This window comes from Barbus barbus, assembly GCF_936440315.1.
Source record: "Barbus barbus genome assembly, chromosome: 15".
Classification (NCBI taxonomy): Eukaryota; Metazoa; Chordata; class Actinopteri; order Cypriniformes; family Cyprinidae; genus Barbus; species Barbus barbus.
Genome location: NC_136743.1, coordinates 31283277 through 31303376, shown reverse-complemented (window position 1 = coordinate 31303376; position 20100 = coordinate 31283277). Strand labels below are relative to the sequence as shown.

Genomic DNA, 20100 nt, shown 5'->3' with positions numbered 1-20100 from the left:
AGGAAAGGAACTGCTCATGATCCTAAGCATACCACCTCATCAGTGAAGCATGGTGGTGGTAGTGTCATGGCGTTGGCATGTATGGCTGTCAGTGGAACTGGTTCTCTTGTATTTATTGATGATGTGACTGCTGACAAAAGCAGCAGGATGAATTCTGAAGTGTTTCGGGCAATATTATCTGCTCATATTCGGCCAAATGCTTCAGAACTCACTGGACGGCGCTTCACAGTGCAGATGGACAATGACCCAAAGCATACTGCAAAAGCAACCAAAGAGTTTTTGAAGGGAAAGAAGTGGACTGTTATGCAATGGCCAAGTCAATCACCTGACCTGAATCTGATTGAGCATGCATTTCACTTGCTGAAGACAAAACTGAAGGGAAAATGCCCCAAGAACAAGCAGGAACTGAAGACGGTTGCAGTAGAGGCCTGGCAGAGCATCACCAGGGATGAAACCCAGCGTCTGGTGATGTCTATGCGTTCCAGACTTCAGGCTGTAATTGACTGCAAAGGATTTGCAACCAAGTATTAAAAAGTGAAAGTTTGATTTATGATTATTATTCTGTCCCATTACTTTTGGTCCCTTAACAAGTGGGAGGCACATATGCAAACTGTTGTAATTCCTTCACCGTTCACCTGATTTGGATGTAAATACCCTCAAATTAAAGCTGACAGTCTGCAGTTAAAGCACATCTTGTTCGTTTCATTTGAAATCCATTGTGGTGGTGTATAGAGCCAAAAATGTTAGAATTGTGTCGATGTCCCAATATTTATGGACCTGACTGTATATTATTAATATTAATTATGAATAGTTAACCTTTTCATTTTTAAAACATTATTTTTAATTATAGTTTTTTTTATTTTGTTATTTGTGTTCTCTGACTGTTATAAATGTGAGGTTAGACGGTGTTTATTTATCATGCATTAAATTTTAAATTTAAGCTAATATTTTGCAGTTTTTCAAAGGCACATGTTTTCAGACATGTTTGCTTTTTATTTAAAGTAACTAAGTTGAAGACAAGACAAGTGTATCTATGAAGGCATCACTGATGATCTTGCCTCCTGAATTCTGTTCAGTGATAATGGAAGTAAGACTTTACTGAGGAAGCACTTTTGATCAGAAATGGCGCTGGTTACAATATAAACACATGAAGCTCTCTATATCTCATTTATATGAGAGAGAAACACCGTGAGCTGCAGCCCAGAAACCTTCAGTTTGTCCTGAATCAATGACATATAGACTCTCCTGAAATTGATTAAACTCTTAACTGCCCCCCCCCCCCCCCTTTGTGTGTGTGTGTGTGTGTGTGTGTGTGTGTGTTTTATTTTTTGTTGAACATAGACATGAAAGTGCACTATTCAAACTTGAATTGTTATAATTCATGAACGCTTTGGAGTACAGACCTAAGGTTGGTCTCTCTTTTTAAAAGAAGACAATCAGCAGAACAAAAATGAAAGTGTAAAAAAGTTATAGAAGTTTACATTTACTGTAAAGAACATGTACTGAAGGATTTTTATTTGATATAAAATAAATATTTAACAAAATGGGTTTTAATCCAAAATTGAAATCAAATTAAAGAAATGTGTCTAAATAAGTTTTGTTTTTGTTTTTCCCCCAAATTTGAAGTTGGTACAGTATAAATAAATAAATAAATTGAGGTTCTATGCGATTTTGTTGTTATACCACAAATAGCCACCGGGTGCCATCCAAACACCATTGATGTTTTTAATGCATTTTTCTGTCACAAATGTATAAATTTCTCTCTAAACATTTCTTCTATCAAAAACCACCAAATATGACATCTTGAGACTCAGACCTTTCCAACGATATGTATTTGGTCAAGATTATGAAAAGTTTTGATTCTAAAAGACTGTAATACCTTTTGTAATATGACACCCCCACTAAGGGGGAGGAGCCTGCTAAAATATTTTAAAGTACCGTTTCCATGGTAAAGCAACATCCGATTTGAAAATGGTTTTCGCAGGATGTTTTAAGCTTTCAAATGATATATAATTTATGATGATTACTAGAACATGTGATAGGGAAAAAGTAAACGAATTTTTTTTTTTTGTGATGTTATGATGTATATGTTTTGAGGTGCACTCTTGTCATAAATCTATTACTGTTCCTACAAAATTTTTAACAACAAACAGTGGTAAAATATCTATTTAGGAGTCTTGGACCTTTCCAACGATATATAGTTAGTCATGATTAGATTAGGATTTAATCATAATATATCGAAGTAAACCTGTGACAGTTAAGGGGTTAAATAAATGTAGTTTCTTGTCTGAATACTTGTCAGTATATGTGACTGAGGTCTTAAGCTAACAGTAAATATTGATCTTAACAGCTGATTATGTACCTGGTTGTGTAGGAGCTGCAGTTGATTTAGAGCTGGTGACTGGAGACGCTGTCTTTGTTTCGGCTGGAGCTGTAAAAGATGAATGTTCAGATACGTTATAGACTACAATCAGATTTAAATGACTGATAATTAATTGTTAATATAAATACTTTACTTGGATACTTGACAGTATATGTGGCTGAGGTCTTGAGTTGATTTCTCTGTTTAACCTGACATCTCACTCTGTCGTGATCTTCATCCAGGAGTGTTGTAGTCAGAGACCTGATACACTGTCCTGAGGAGAATGAGATCTGAAATCTGGAGTCTGTCAGATTCACACCAGCCTGATTCACCCAGATCAGATCAATTCCCTCAGAACCAACCAAATAATCACAAGAGACTCGATCATAATATAACTGGCAGGAGAGAGTCACAGAGCGGCCTGATCTGATCTCAGACTGTGAGGATGATGAAGAGACTGAAACAGAGAATCAGACAGAGATTACACGACTGATTCCAGTCTTTCAGGGACAATATTACAGTTTAATTCAACATTTAATTATAGTATTCACAGAAACACTGACCATGAAGAACATGCAGATAAATACGTGCATCAGCTCCTTGTTGTACTCCATTCACATATTGTCGGCAGGAGTAATATCCATGATACCTACAATAATAATAATAATAGTAATAATGTAGGTTAATGACTTGATTAGGAAATACAGTTTAAATAAACTCTTTGTGTCAAGAAATTCCTTGTGTGTGTAAACACTCTTGGCAATAAAGCTCTTTCTGATTCTAATTCTGATTTGCTGGGGAGAAAACTTGCAATGACAAGTTACTAAGCAGTTATTAATTTAGTGTTTATTGTTTTAAGTTTGCTTAAAGTATTTTTGGCATTTTGGTAATTTAATTTCATCCAAGTACCAAATCTTCATAATGAACACAAGGGGGAAGCAGTGTCAAGTTAATAAAATGTCTTGCTTTTTTTTCTACTCCTGCAAAAAGAAATATTAAATGTAGGCCTATATAATATTATATAATACATATAATAATCTATATTATATTATACATATGAAATATTATATTTATATGTGTATTTACTTTTTATACCTGTGAAAATCATAAAAACTATCAGATAAACGATGTAAATTTGCCTCCACTGGTGATTTAGTGATCGCAAGAGGGCGCTAAGAGCACAGGACCAGACTCTCTCTGACCATCACAGACTTCCTCTGCTTTCGGACAATCATGCCACAACCAGCCAAGAGCCAGGAGACTATTGTATTTATGTGCTTTTACTTTTATGTTTATCAAATGTTTTTCAAAATGTTGCTTCATTGGTTGCTCAAAGTGATTAGCACTGCTTTGTATATTTTATATATTTTGTAGTTTTTATTTGGGATGCCGCTGCTTTCACAGCCTCAGAGAGGCACATTTCATACGAAAATCATCCGTATTTTTACTCATTTCTGTGGTTATAGGCTTATGTGTTAAACAGCTTTTTTGTACATGCGTTATGGGAACAATGTTTGGCTTCATCGGAACACTGTTACAGTAGTTTATATTGTAAGCTATAGCTTTAATCGTTCTTGTTGTCGCGCATATCAATATTACAGTAGCCTATAACATTTGACCTATTTTCATATAGCAAAGATAATCGATTTTATTTGCCAATTATATACAGATAGAATTGCCAGAGTATCGCCATGCATGTAAATATTAAATAAAACGATCAAACAAAAACTATTAATTTTAAATGATAATTTCAGCATTTAAATGAATAACACTAGAACGTTATTTGGTTTACAAAAAGTATTACAGTCTGTAATTCACCACAACCATAGTTTAAATGTTTGATTGAATCGTGTTGTTTGTTTACTACTGCTACTAACTGGTTACAGTATTTGCAATTGTTATAGTATTTCTACTTGATCTAACCTTTAAAGTTAACTTTTTTTTTTTTTTTTTTGGTGTAGCAAAATAGTCATATTGATTCCGTAAGATGAATCATATTTTCACTAACAAACTTTAAATTTAAAGGTAGCACAGTTAGCTGAAAAAACATTTTAAAATAAATAACTGATATTTGTTGACAAACGATCGAATCATTTATTTGCGTTCACAATTAGATCAGGCTCTTAAGAGCGCTGTTTTCGTGTTATCCAGAGGTAGCTGGTTTAATTGGCTGGAATGGGAGTCCGGGGTTAAGTAAGAGGCGCGCACTGAATTGAACAAATAGCCTGGGGCACAAGAAAAAGTTCATGCCCGGGTCCCTGTAAGGAGAAACCAGTGAAGTATCAACTAGTCCATGGTCACTTAATCAGAGCGACCTGTGGGGGATTAGGAAGATATTGTGACCGCAACTTGGCCTCACAATTATCATTCACAATTAAATGTTGCGTTCCTCCCCCAGTCGTCCTTTCATAAAGGATGCGTGGCCGTCGTGCAGTTCAAGAATTAGGGCGGATTGTTTGGGTTTTACCTCGAAATAATACCAAGCATTCACTTTCGCACTTTTTAGGCCTGCTTTATAAACGCATATTAAAAGAGTTTGAAGAAGCGTTTAAGTGCAGATTTAAAAAAAAAGAAAAGAAAGAAAATTTAAAATAAAAGGATAAAAAAATGATAAATTGTAATTATAATTAAAAATAATTGCCTACAATTTCATATTTTCAAGTGAATGCATCTAATGGTAAGACTATTTAAAAGTGCTCACTATCCGTTAAGTCCTTAATGGAGATAAATAATCATATAGCCTAACTTTAGGGCAGTACTTTGGAAGTAAACCATTTCATAAACTCCGATTTTATTGGCATGCCATAAAACAGCGCAGAGAGGTGAAGGATGACATGCTTCTCACCCGTTTGACCAGTGGTGACACATGTGAGGTGTTTTGCTTTACCCATTTGTTTCTCAGGGCTTTTAATCTCGCTCGCACTTGGAGCAAACTTTCGCACCTCGGCTCTTTCTCCAGTGTCTTAATTTACTTGATTCCAGCATAATGAGCTCTCTGCCCGGGATGATGGGCTTTGATCCGCTCCCCGGTGTTGATTAAGACCGTTAACTAACAGCCAGTGTTAATGAAGAACCAGCGTTACGACTAAAAATGCAGGAAGCCGGAGATTATTTACGCTAATGAACTTATTGATTGTTTGAAAACAAATGTTCTCCAACGCTTCTAATGGACTGGTGCGAAATACAAGTCATTACAATTCATTATTAGCACTTGTTTGCGCTGCTGCTGGATCAACGCTTGTTTTAAATGTTCGTGTATAAAATAATTAATCGAATAATTCAGGAAAGGAGTGTGATGAATCCGTTTGTATTTTATTTTTTTATTAGCCTATTATTACTTATATGAAGAGTTCATTTGCAAAAACAAATAACTCCGTTTTTAACTATTTTCAATAATCGTTTTTTTTTTCTTTTTCTTCATTGTGCATCACAATTAAACTGCAGTTGGGTTAGTTTGATTAGTTAAAAAAACAACTAAAATACAGCTAACTAACACAATACAAACATGATAACATAAACATGATTTTTGGAACAAAATATCTGTTTTTGCAAATAAACACTTTATATATAAAACAGCGTTGGATTATTCAGGTACACATTCAAAATGATTTATAAACAAACGTGTCTTAATGTTGCATTATAATCATTAAAGTGTTTTCAATCTGGCGCGTATCCGCGCTGGCTAGTTTGTGGAGAGTGTATGGTTCTTTAAGGTCTGGAGAAGTGTGTGTTTGGCTAGGGTGGGCTGGGACGTCCCAACACCTCTCGTTTTTCTTCAACCTTGTGTGTGGCCGCTCGCTTTACACGGCCCGATCTCCCATTGGACAACTTAGATGTTATTGGGAGGAGTCTTACTGGCAGCAAAAGGGGAAAAGAATTCAAGTGCGCAAAAGTATTATGTAGTGACCGATGCTTAGCGTTCAGAAGTTTTCCAATGCGCGCTCCGACAGACAGAGGTGGCCAGTACGCGAGTCCAATCCACTAGTCACATTTTGTAAATACGGTGGCATAACGTGGACTCTCGGGTGGACTGCCTTCCCGGTTTCAAAGGAGTTTGTGGATTGCTTCAGATTTCTTGACGTCTGTTCTTCGCCAGCGCCGTTTGGAGAGAAGTCATGCAGGCGCGCTATTCCGTCTCCAGTCCCAACTCGCTGGGAGTCGTGCCGTACATCAGCAGCGACCAAAGTTATTACCGGGCCGCCGCCGGAGGGGGGTACACCGGGATGCCAGCCCCCATGAGCATGTACTCTCACGCGGCCCATGAGCAGTACCCTGCCAGCATGGCGAGGGCGTACGGACCGTACACACCGCAGCCGCAGCCCAAGGATATGGTAAAACCGCCGTACAGTTACATTGCGCTCATCACGATGGCCATCCAGAACTCCCCAGACAAGAAGGTGACCCTAAACGGCATTTATCAGTTCATAATGGAGCGCTTTCCCTTTTACAGGGACAACAAGCAAGGCTGGCAGAACAGTATCAGACACAATCTATCCCTGAACGAGTGCTTTGTCAAAGTGCCCCGCGATGACAAAAAGCCTGGTAAGGGCAGCTATTGGAGCCTGGACCCGGACTCGTATAATATGTTTGAGAACGGCAGCTTTTTGCGCCGACGACGGCGTTTCAAAAAGAAAGACGCCATGAAGGATAAAGACGAGCGAAACGTCAAGGAAGCACCTTCTCGCCAGCAGAATCAGAACCAGAATCAGACGAACCGCGATCAGGAGCAGTCGGCGCCAGGCTCGCAGCCAGTGCGCATTCAAGACATTAAAACCGAGAACGGCACATCCACGCCTCCGCAAGCTGTTTCTCCCTCGCTAAGAACCGTTCCCAAGATGGAGAGCCCCGACAGCAGCAGTATATCGAGCGGTAGCCCTCACAGCATACCCTCCACCCGCTCTCTCAGCCTGGACAGCGCCGGCGAACAGCAGCAGCATCACCAAGGCCAGGCCGCGGCGCAGGGCTTCAGCGTGGATAACATCATGACCTCCCTCCGCGGCTCGCCTCAGAGCTCCGTCGAGCTCACCCCGTCTCTAGTGGCCCCCTCACGGACAGGTATAACTCCCACGTTGTCCCTGAACTATTCACCCAATCAGACGTCTGTGTACAGCTCGCCTTGCAGCCAGAACTCAATCTCGACTACCTCCAACGCCACCTATCATTGCAACATGCAGGCCATGAGCTTGTACGCGGGCGGGGATCGCTCGGGCCACTTGGCCACCACTACCACCACCGTGGACGAAACTCTGCCCGATTACTCGAACACGACCACCACATCGTCCTTAAACCACGGGAATCCTCAGGAGGGCCACCATGCGCACCAAGGGCGCCTCGCGTCATGGTACCTAAACCAGGCTGGAGACATTGGCCATCTAGGCGCCACTTACCCTGCGCAGCAGCAGAACTTCCATTCGGTCCGAGAGATGTTTGAATCGCAGAGAATCGGTCTGAATAACTCGCCGGTGAACGGGAATAACAGCTGTCAAATGTCGTTTCCCCCGAGTCAGCCCATATACCGCACGTCGGGGGCTTTTGTGTACGACTGCAGCAAGTTTTGACCAAACAAGTAGCCTATTTTTTTGTTCTCCTTCTTCGTTTTGTTGTTGTTGATTTCCCCTGTTCTCGATACCGAGAGACGCTGATAGCTATTTACCGACTCTACCCCCGTGATGGACTGAAAAGAAACCGAACACAAACGCGATTCAGACACACTTGATCTTGGTTTGTTAAGGACAGTGTTACTTCGAATAACACGTAAGTCTTCTTCGTTATTGTGAGCTATATGCTGGGCTGTGTTGACGTGCGTCAGACGTTTATGGACTTGTTATTACGTGTAAATTGCATATAGTAATTTATTTCTAAAGTGTAGCCGGATATTATGGACCAAACACCAAAAAGTGTTTCTAAATCGAACTGCATTCATTGTCCAAATGTTCCACTATATCAAGGAACGGAACATGTATAACGCCATATTCTTTCAAATTATCTCCTTTTGTTGAAAAAGTATTCTGAAGGAACTGCATTGTTTGTTTAATAAATTGCCATGCTATTTGAGTTAAAATTAGGCTACGCCTGATTTCTTAAACCCCTGTCAGGAACACATCTGTGTGCTAGTATAGAGTAATACTGCATTTAGAGCAAAATAGCTTGAAGAAAGTGCCAATTACCTCCATAAATGATCCAAATAAGCGTGTCGAACTGATTCGGCTTTGCTGTGGCACAGTTTCTTGATCCAAACGCCCGTCTAATCCTAAAATGCACAAAGAAACGAATAAATATCTGATCATGCACAATGATTTATATGAAAATAATCACAGGCCCTGCAAGCAAATTAATATTTCAGCATTTTATGGAACCGTGCAATAGCCTACTAAATATGCATTCATCAGCTTGAATTTTTTTTTTAATGTTATTAATTAAATGCTATTTGTGTCTAGGTTTTAGTCATTTTTATCATTACTCATTACATATATATATATATATATATATATATATATATATATATATATATATATATATATATATATATATATATATATATATTTATCTAAATTTAGCAACATTGTGCTTATATTGTATATACCAAATAAATACATTAAATATAAAATATGAAAAGACCACGTGATTCAATTCAATTTAATTTGTGTAGAATCAACGACCCGCCATTAAGTAAGGCCGAATTTAGACGTATAATCTTATTATTCTTATTACAATTATTATTGTTGTTACTATCTGTATAGTAACTGTAAAAAAATGTCAGGTGGAAGCTAAAAATGTGGTTAATGTGGTAGCATCCAATACATATGGGTCAAAATAAGTCAAACTATTATTTAATGTGACTGAATCAAATTTATGAATCTAAGTAACACCACCACAATCCTTTCGAAGGTTTAGACCAGATAAATATCTTTAAACAACAACTGCATATTTCATGTTTTTACAGAGCAATAGCAGTGGTAGTATTATAATCAGCTATTGCCATGCAATTTATATTTTAATGCTGTGAGGTGAGGTGAGGTTATAATTTGCTGTTACGCAGCTCCAGACTGGGACTGTCTGTCATCGTCGTGACCCGAGGCGTTTGGGAACAGTGTTTGGTCATTGTAATTCAGCGCTTGTGTTCAGTGTCCACGTGTTTACTTGCGCATAGCTTGGTTAATATCATACCAGACATGCCAAAGATACTCAGATCACCACTAGAGGATTCAGCAGGACTTCTAGAAGGGGCAGCATTTGGGCTTCAAAAATATACTTAAAACAGGCGCGTCCTCAGAAAAGGCCTTGATTCACATTTATTCAGAAATGCTATTTGCGAATAAGCGAGTGGCATCTTTAATTTTTCTTAATTTTACTGATGTGATGCCACGAATTAGAGGATTTAGAGGCTTTAAAATGGTCAAATTTTCCAAACAATTAAGTAAAATGTGAAGAATATATAACTGTAAAATGTGATGACCTATTGTTACCTTAACGAGCTATTTCTATCTGATTGATCCCATAAACCTTTATGGTTTTATTGGTATAAATGCATTTAAGTTGATTCAGAGATATTAAATAATATTTTTGACTTCAATGAAACCAGTTAACTGAGATGTTGCCATTTTTATCAGTATATGAAATCTCGCTTATAGGCTACTTAAACTTGTTTTAAATGTTTAAGTTTCTGTATATTTATTATTATTATTATTATTTACAGACAATATTATATTTCTATGTATTTATTTTAGTCTGCGACCCAGTTATAGGCCCAAAGACCTTGAGGGTAAATGCACACGTGTTCTCATTGCCTCACATATTTTCATTGCATGAGCGGTTGGTAGTGATTACCGCGGTTAATTAATCGGCCAATTAACTAGCGCGCGTCAACAAAACGTCTCGGGTTTGCCTCGTTCGCTCGAGATGGTATGTGATGGTAAATGTTCCCATATTCCGTTTGTTTAAAATTTGACTTTTAAAATAGTAGGCCTACTCACACTAGCTTTTCAGAACGTTCATATGCATAATATGTATCGATATAAACATAGCTATTCATAACCAATTTTGGAGCATTTGTTGGTGCCGGCAATAATAATAGCCTGGCATAGGGTGATTATTATAATATTAATAAATATTATTCATAATAATAATAAAATAATAAATATAATAATATGTTTCAATATCAGTAATTGTACATGTATGAAACATGACACTTACAAATTTAGTTACAGCTTACAAATAATTTGTGCAGCGCATGTGAGTCTGGTCACAATGGATTTTGGCCTTCACAGCGCATTCTCTCCCCACAAAAAAAGTTGTAATTATGCTCATAAAAGTCATTAGAGCCTTTCCCGAGTAATAAACAAACGTCGTGTTAAGCCCAAGATTGATGGCGCCCTCACAGAACGGGCCAGGTCAGGAAGGAATAAAATTCAATCAGTGCGCAGGAATCATTTTTCATGAGACGGAAAAGGCAGAAGGGGACGGGGGTCAATAGGGAGGATGTCGGCCGCCGGAGCAGCATCAACAGCGACATGAACGTGCTGTGTATCCAGATCAGCCCCTTAAATCTGCATGATTTCCAGCTCCCTCACGAGCAGTCTTATCGGACACAACAGAGCGGTCTGAGTTATAGGACAGTCCAGGTACAGAGAAGTGTGTTTTGCTGCTCGCAGGCCTTCATTTGAAATTCCACATGCATGCTTTCCTTGAGAGAGATCCTGAGGTTGGAGTGTTTTAGGCGTTGCAATCTCTCGTTTTTGAAACATAGCTGTTTTACCCAAAATTAATAGCCTATATGTTACGTAGCAAAGGGCCTAGTTTGCTTTGACGATCTTCTTTTAATTTTAACGTTCAAATAATTAATTGAAATGCTATTCATCATTTGTTTAAAATTTACCACTAAACAGAAAATTAATTTGAATATTAACAAAGCATAGTTGAGCGATATTGTTAGCAACATGAAAGCGGCTGTTGAAGCGTAAACCAAACATAAATTACAAAAGAATATTTGCAACATTCATGTAAAATGTGTCTCTTTAATACATTTTCCGTTCTAAAACGTACTTTTAAAATGTTAAAAATGTTTCTTAATAAAATACTACACAATTCTGACGATCTCTGTAAACATTGTTTTATAGATATCGGATTTGATGTGTTTCAAACACTTGTTTTCTTTATAATGTTGTTGCTCAGATGTTATCCTGTGTCTAGATATTTAGTAGGACCGGCCATTTTGATATAGCCTATTTGATATTACTCTGTATATCAACATTATTATTATTATTTTTAATACAATATGTTTTTAGTTCTCCATCTTCAGATGGTTCCGCTACATTCCTGTCCGCGCATCCATACAGCTTCCCACATGGATTTAAATCAGACATCAAACAGTGATTCTTCAGCATTCCTTTGATGTCAAAACATCCCAGTTTTAATTTCCGTTTAATGCTAGGAGAAAAATATTAACGAGCAATAACATTTTATGACAATTTCACATGACAGAACAGGCAAAAGCAATTGATTTTGCCGATATGAAGCGTAAACCGATGCACTGGAGAAGATATCATCTCTCTAAATGCCACAACAGCGTTATACTGTGGCTCATTGAAAAACACCAAAAAAATGCAAATGAAAACATATGGTTTGCGTAAGAAAACTAACCGTATTGATATAGCATTGCATAAATAACATGACATCATCTCAATTTCTGGACGAAGTATATCCAAACATAGCGGTATTACGTTTTTAAATTAAATTAAATATTGAAAATGCTCATTTGATTTAAAGATGATGGAAAGCGCAAACATCTTTTTCTCCAGCAGAATCACGCCCTCAAATCAACTCTGGTCAACCCATCTATTAAACTGTTTACCTACTGAACTATATTTATTTTTACATCTTCGTTCGTTATTGTAGAGATGAAGAATATTACGTTGTGTTTAGTATATATCCGTTTCAGTGTAAGTTTCTGGCGCTTTTGGTCTGCTGAGACTATCCTCTCATGGCAATGTGATTTATCAAAGACAGTGTAAAATGAATAAAAAATAAAATCAAAAGATGTGATATGAATTTTCAATAAAGCCATCTTCAATATTTACGAGTTTGTTGCTACAGCGGGATGCTGTCTGTACCTATATCCACTAATGTGACAGATAATAACATATGTGTTACATATTATATGTTATTATATAATCACACGTGGAATATCAATCATATAATCACACAAATATCATTGCGGATACAAAACGGTAAACATGCACGCCCTTTAATCTATAAAACAACGTTAATTAATTCTGTATTGCCCTTCAAATGTATTTTGCATATGCAGCCGCTTATTTACAGTTTTGTCTGAATGAATGAACACCCCCCCCCCCCCGTCTGATGTTCTTACGTTTTATTTTTTATTTATTTATTTAAATTACAAACCAGTAGGCAATATAATTAATAAAGAGAGCCTATTGCAACAACATTGTGTGCGGAAAATTATTTCATAACATAGTATAATTTGAATTATTCGGTACTTATTAGTCTAATGTAGCTTGGATACTAATGTAACCGAACCAACTGGATCAACGCAGTAAACACTCATCCACTAATATGTCACGCGCTAAAACCAAACCCACATTCTGGATCAATCCGCGTCGGTATAGACGTTTCCATTTCCCGGTTGAGTGAGGGCAGAAGAGAGAGGGAGAGAGGGAGAGAGAAACACACCGTGCACCTGTATGCTTGACTGAGAGCTGAGGCTGAATGGAAAAGAGCAGCGTCTCAAACTCACAGTTGCTGCACAGAGCCCAACCTCAAAGCGCCATCTGTTTTCAATTAGGAGTCCACATAGACCCGGGCTCTGTCTGACAGTCAAACTGCCAGTTAAAGGCTCAAAGACTTGTCCTGAAAAAATATCCCACCCCGCTGCCTCCTTTTTAGCGTACTTCGAAACCCACGATTTTTCTATTTAAGCTGAATAAATGGCTTCCCCACGGATGAAGCTCTGCAGAAGAGATTTTGGGGACGCGAACTCATCAGGTTCAGGTTACAGAATCAAAACGAAGTGGACTCGACAACAGGTTTTCGCTTAATTTAATAATAATAAAAAAACTACAGAAAGAAACTTTTTTTTTTTTACTACACTTTTAAATTTAGACCAATTTTTTTAGGCTAATACACGTTTAAATTTAGACCGCATTTCCAGACATTGGCCGGCCTGCGGAGCAAAACATCTGAAAGCCTCAACAATTAACCAATCTTAAGAAGCAAGTCGCCGTTTCTTGGCATCTCCATCCCGTCTGCAGCTCTCACATACATCCCACACGCCCATCGCCGGCTCCTGCCCGTTTGGAAGGCGCTCTTTGCGCGAATAAAGGGTCCAGTGTGATTTTAGACTTAAAGGAAATGGCCGAGCCCACCGACCTTTGGATAACCCAAGCACCTTGGCACAAAAGCGCGCAGCTCAACACAGGCTCGCCTTGAGTCCAGACCCTCAGCCCACCTCGCCATGTGCAGCCGCTCTAATTATAGCCGCTTTTACCTCAATATCTCGATTCTGCTGCTTTGACATAGAAGATTTTGTCTCCAATTTAAATTTACGATCAGATTTTCCCCCTGACGTCTTGGCTGCCCTTTCCTATTTTAATTACCTCAGCTAGAGAGGGAAAAACATGATCATTTGTGAGAGGTCTTGATGAATGAAACCTGCATGTGAACCTGTGCTTTTTGTTTTGTTTTTTTTGCTCGGGTCAAAAAGTCACTGTCTCTTTTGAGCACGTCTTAATTAAACACATTTGCACGAGTTTAAGAGTAGAAATGGATCTGGATATCGAAATTAACTTACATTCCGAAATACATTTTTATTTGGAGTAGCCTAAATGTCTGTAGGCTATTTTTTATGAAAAGGCCCGTCCGATTAAAAAACAAACAAACTTCAAAGTAACTAATCTCCTACTGGCTAGAAATAAATAATAAGCATATAAAAAATTAGTAAAAAAACGAAAGAATGAGTGAAGGAATGACTTAATAATGATAATGTAATAAATGCCTTTCCCCCTGTTCAGCATTCAAAAAATGCTCTCCATTCAAAACTGAATTTCTTCTTGATTCATGTAGCCTATGCTTTTTCGTCGTTGTCACAATACCCGAGTCCTTTTAAGTAGGCTGTGTTTTATGAATTCAGGGGTTTTAAACGCACATGGTTCATTGGCGTGCCATTTATATAATAACACGTATTACTAAATTTGATGCTTCTATCAAATAACAGTAAAATGCATTTATTATTATTATTATTTCATGCTAAGGTTGGTTATAGGTCACTGATACATGGTTATGCTCATACGGCTTTATTATCGCCTGCCTATTGTTACAACCCAAACGAATTAGACCTTGAAAATATATATGCACGGTATATTTATATTGGTGTTTTTCTGTTATATTTTAACTAGTCCATTACTGTATACAGGATCAGATTTCATAAACCTCATCTTTAAAAATAAGTAGTTGAGGATGATGTTTTTATTCCTATGCTCATAAATAAGATATTATATGGGGATTGATAATAATCAGCAGTCTGAGAGTCATACATACAGTCCCAGGCAGATGTTCACCGATTTTCTTCAAGGGTTCTAGGATCTGTTTTTGTGACCAGGATCAGTATAAACATGCAGGAAATCTGAGCCTGGATCTCTTCTTCTGCTTTGAAATACATTATATATACAGGTGCAGAGATCTTGGGACAAGGCATAACATGGGGATTTATTTTATTTATTTTTATTTTCTTAAAAAAAAAAAAAAAAATTCCTACAAATGTGTCAGTAGCCAGAGAGCATGTGGGTCAGAAATACCATGTTTGTTTTACTAAAAAGAACAATGGCAGTGGACAGTTTGTGTCATATTTGTATAAAATGCTGGGAAATGTTTTGATGGACAAGTTTAATAAACATCCTAACCTCATCTCGCAAAGTACCAGCAACATATTGAATATCATTTTTACATATTTTTTATAACATTTTCGCCTACCACCCACTGCTGGGTTTCTTTAGGAGTTAAGGTACAGAATCACACAGAAAGGTTATAAAAAAATTATTTTTAGAATAATTCTCTTTAAAACAATCGTGGTTAAAACTATGCATCAGTGCTGCCGTGTGAGAGGTGATGAAACCGATCTCTGGAAATTAAACTTCACTTAAGCTGACTGCAGCAGATTTTATAGATGCTATAGATGACAAACTTCCTCTGACTGCATGTATGTGTCTGGGGATATTTGTACAGGGGTTTTCTCTGCTCAAGATTATTTCATGTTTCCACTCTGATTATGATCTGTGTCTGTGTCCAGAATACCAGGAAACAAGGATTTACCTCCTCAAGCAGAGTGTCACACACACACACACACACACACACACACACACACACACACACACACACACGCACGCACACACACACACTTACACACAGTGTTGGAGAGTCAGTGTTAAAGTCAACATGCATTCATAACCCATTTAGCTTCACTAATTTGATATATCTCCAACTGAAACAGGACACTCGATCAGAAACATAAAGAACGGGACTTAATTGGATCTCCAAATAACAGGTAGCTGCAAGGAGAGGTTAAAAGGCTTGGCAAAGTCATCTGAAATAAAAAATCAGAGATTTAGAGGTGGAGCGTTTTAATGAAAAATAACAGACAATTTTTTTTTTTTTTTTTTTTTTTTTTTTCACATGCACAGCTGAATTGTTCAAAATAAGAGCAGGAATGTCTACTAGAGAAGTAAATAAGGTCCTTTTTGATTTCATCTTGACTTTAAGGTGTCCATTAGCTACTTGTGAAAAAGAAGTGTACACTTATAGTGTACTGCAAATCTTTTCATATATTTCTGCTATATAATAACAGCATTCCTGTAGCTCAAACAGTAGAATATGGTGCTAGCAACAAAGATTATGGGTTTGATTCATGGGGAAGCAAGAACTGATATAAAAAGAAAAATCTGCACCTTGAATACAATGTAAGTTGCTTTGGATAAAAGCATAAATGTAAGTGCAATATTTTTTTTTTTTAAAGTCCACCCAAGTGTACTTAAATACCGAGAGTGACTGTTTCTTAACTTAAATGCACTTTTAAAAGGTGCTCTTTTAAATGATGCCATATGTAAGAATGTGATTTAAATACTAAATCCAGCAGATTATGAAATGCTCATGACAGACGTCACAGCCTACATTTTAAGGCGACTGGCTGCTGCCGGGCAGATTTCGTCTCTCGTTTGCTTAAAGTTCAACATTCTTTAACTTTGCGTTGTTCTCACAGCTAGCTTTGCTCCGCTGTCAATCCCACAATCCCTGTTGGAGCCCATCGCTCAGCTCCCACAGAGAATATACTGACAATTCTGCTCATTTCTACAACAGATAAAAATAAAATCTTTTGCTGAAGGTTTCTGCTTCTCAGATGTGTCTCCTGCAAGAAATCTCACGTGTCTCCTTTAGAGATCTCAAAAACATTTGTAAGTGTACATGACAAATCAGAGAACAGTGCGTGTATGAATTCATCAAAAAGCCACAAGTGTCAGAATATCCACCCTGAAAACGTCATATGCACAAATGCATGTTTCAAATAATTCATTAGGAATTATGACCAGAGACAATGGCCGTCATATGGATCCAGTTATGGGCCGCAGCAGTAACCTCAGACAAACCAAATATGTCCTGTTTTATCAAATTCAACCGACCTCACTGAAAGCACTCGTGCACACAGTGGAGAAACTCAGTGAAGCGGGTGGGGGTCCTGGAGACATGCTTAAATTAAATCTGCTCAATTGAAACATTTGGCAGAGTTCACTCATATCGTACTTTTTATAATGTCTCCAGGAATGCGTACTGCACAAAATACTGGTTTAAGTTACAGGTAAGACGGAAGGTAAAATCTACGAGAAATGCAGTAATATGCCAATGCCGATGGTCAAAGGCTGAAATGGACACTTGATAGTCCCTCACTGATGTTAGTGAGGTATGGCAAACGTCCATGTTTCTCTTTGTCCTTCTTTCTTGCTCTCTGAATGCCCCAGAAATCAAGAGCACACTTACACACACACATACACACACACACACACACACACACACACACACACACACACACACACACACACACACACACACACACACACACACACACACACACACACACACACAAACTTCAGAAAGACTCAGTCAACAGCTCCTTTATTTGACCTGGTTAGGCAGAGTTCTTGTTTACATGCTACCATTAAGTTTGGTTTCCTTTTTCTTGGCTGAGTGTGGAAGACATCATGTCAAAATATTAAAGTCACTGTGTGTGTGTGTGTGTGTGTGTGTGTGTGTGAAGTTGCACAAAGGACAGAAAATTTGAAATAAATACCTTCTATGAATGACCCTCATTTTGGCTTCTATATTTACAGTATATTCATGCAAATTTGAAATGATCTTGACCATGGAAAGACCACACAGATAAATATGCACACACACAGCCACAGACAATGCGGTGAACTAAAATATGCTCAAAAATGTCCTAAAGCTGACACAAGTTGCAGACTAGTCTTACATTTCTGTCCTCTTGAGCAGTACGTGAATTACACAGGGAATTTACAAGAGCTTTTTTAGCAAGGAAGTGCTGCTTTTATTTGTCTGGTGCAACACACACACACACACACACACATGTTTGTTTTTGTGAATTGTGTGGACATTCCTTATGCGTAATGGTTTTTATACTGTACAAACTGTATTTTCTATCTCCCTATACCAACCCCACCTAAACCTACCCCTTACAGGAAACTTTTTTGCATTTTTACTTTCTCAAAAAAAGTCATTCTGTATGATTTATAAGCCTTTTTAAATATGGGGACATGGGGTAATGTCCTCATAAATCACCCTTTCCTTGTAATACCAATGTCATACCCATGTCATTATACACACACACACACACACACACACACACACACACACACACACACACACACACACACACACACACACACGCACAATCTAAAGCAAACCATTTTATCTTACATACATACCCATGCAGAGATCTTCACTTTATCTCAATTCACTCCAACAGTGCTGATGACATAAAGCCAGGCTCAGTGGAAAAACGTGCCTCTATCCGCATTTTTGAAAAACTTCAAAAACATACCAATATGTACAATTCACTGCCTTTTCCAGTTTAAATGAACACTAGTTTCAGTAAAACACCAACACTGTTTATTTCGTTTCGTGCAAACTGTGATAACAGGGCAGATTATTGAATAATAAATACTTAATTTCATGCTGTTCCTTGCACAACACTGTTATGACCTCAGAAGACTTTTACCATAGTGCATAATTTGTAATTTAATACTATTTTATGTTTGCATCACATAACCAGCTCCATATGCTTGGCTTTACTAATGTAGTAAACTTGCTCGGTAGCGCACCCGGTAAAGCATTGTACTTGCAATGCAAAGTGCTCAGGTAGGAGTCCAGTGAAACATGTCACAATACTCAATAAAAGAGCTCAAAAAAAGCAAAATGTGTTTTTATCCAATTCTGCTTTTGTTAACATTATCAGGTAGGTTTGGTGTAGGTGTCATGTTCATTTCAAATGCATTAAAGCATTAACCTTATTGCACCACTCATTTCAATTGTGAACAGTGAATGTTGCCAGATTCTTGTTTATTTGTTTCAGATAAAACTGAATGTGCTTTTAGCACCACTCACTGGAAATTTCGTTTTCAAACTGTGGCAAAACAACCAACATAATAAAACTAAAATTGAATTCTCAGTTAGTTACTGGGTGTTTCAATTTGAAAGTGTCATGAAGCAACATAATATCATTTTGCAGATATCTCACCCCTTTAATAGGTTGCTAAATTAATAGCACAATCATCTATGACCAATTCTGTGACAAAATGTATTGTCAAAAAGAAACTTTGTTGACAGAAACAGAAAAAGATTAACTGAACTGTTTAAGTCTCACGAATACAGCTGGGGTCATGCTGACGCCCACACCAACAGTAAACCCAAGCAGGATTCTCAGAACGGCATTAATCCACGAAGTGTTGTCTTCATGTCAGAGAGTTTCTGAAGGTAAGTTTCATCATCCAAAGAAAAAAAACTCTTCGTCTGACTACAAGATCAAAGTCAATGCCAAGCGTGGCTCGACCCCCTCTTCAGCGTCTGCTCTGAAACAGCAGTGTAGGGGAAAACCACAGACTTCAAAGGCTAGACAGAGAAAGTCACTTTTCCTTATCTTAATTGATGCACAATTTTAATAATGACCTTACACTTTGGGACCATGTCAGGATGGGAGGGAGGGGGGTGCGAGTCAAACGAAGTGGACGTGAAATGGGCTGTAGTACGTTTTGAAATGTTTGAAAACCTAATAACCTCAAAGTGAAAGTAACATCGTGAATAATGCAGCTCCAACTAGAAGTACTGTACACTAGCTCATCCATACTAGGGAGTCGCATACATCACGGCCTGTTAGGACAAGCAAAGTTCATGTTCTTCTGCGAACGTGCATGTTTTAAAATCCATTTGTTTTCTCTGCTATTTTGGTTATCGCTTTCACAATCGAAGGTTGACTATCGTACAATTATGCCTCTTCAAGTCTGTCATACAACACAATTGCTACACTTTAAGCACTCTGACCCTTGACCAGCAGCGTTTCAAGTGACTGGAGTGGTCTTCGACACCACACTGCCAAAGCGCTTCCACCGCCAAGAAAAATAAACAGCACATCTTGCCTTGAGAAGAGCTCTACAGAGGAG

At 38.0% G+C, this 20100-nt stretch overlaps 1 protein-coding gene across 1 annotated transcript; it reads left to right on the top strand.

Annotated features, from left to right (window-relative positions):
• The first annotated feature begins 6362 nt into the window (after nucleotides 1-6362).
• foxc1a (forkhead box C1a) lies at nucleotides 6363-8413 on the top strand. The gene has a single exon (XM_079435481.1). It carries the CDS (start codon nucleotides 6478-6480, stop codon nucleotides 7918-7920), a length of 1443 nt encoding a protein of 480 aa, XP_079291607.1. The 5' UTR covers nucleotides 6363-6477; the 3' UTR covers nucleotides 7921-8413.
• Nucleotides 8414-20100: the final 11687 nt, after the last annotated feature.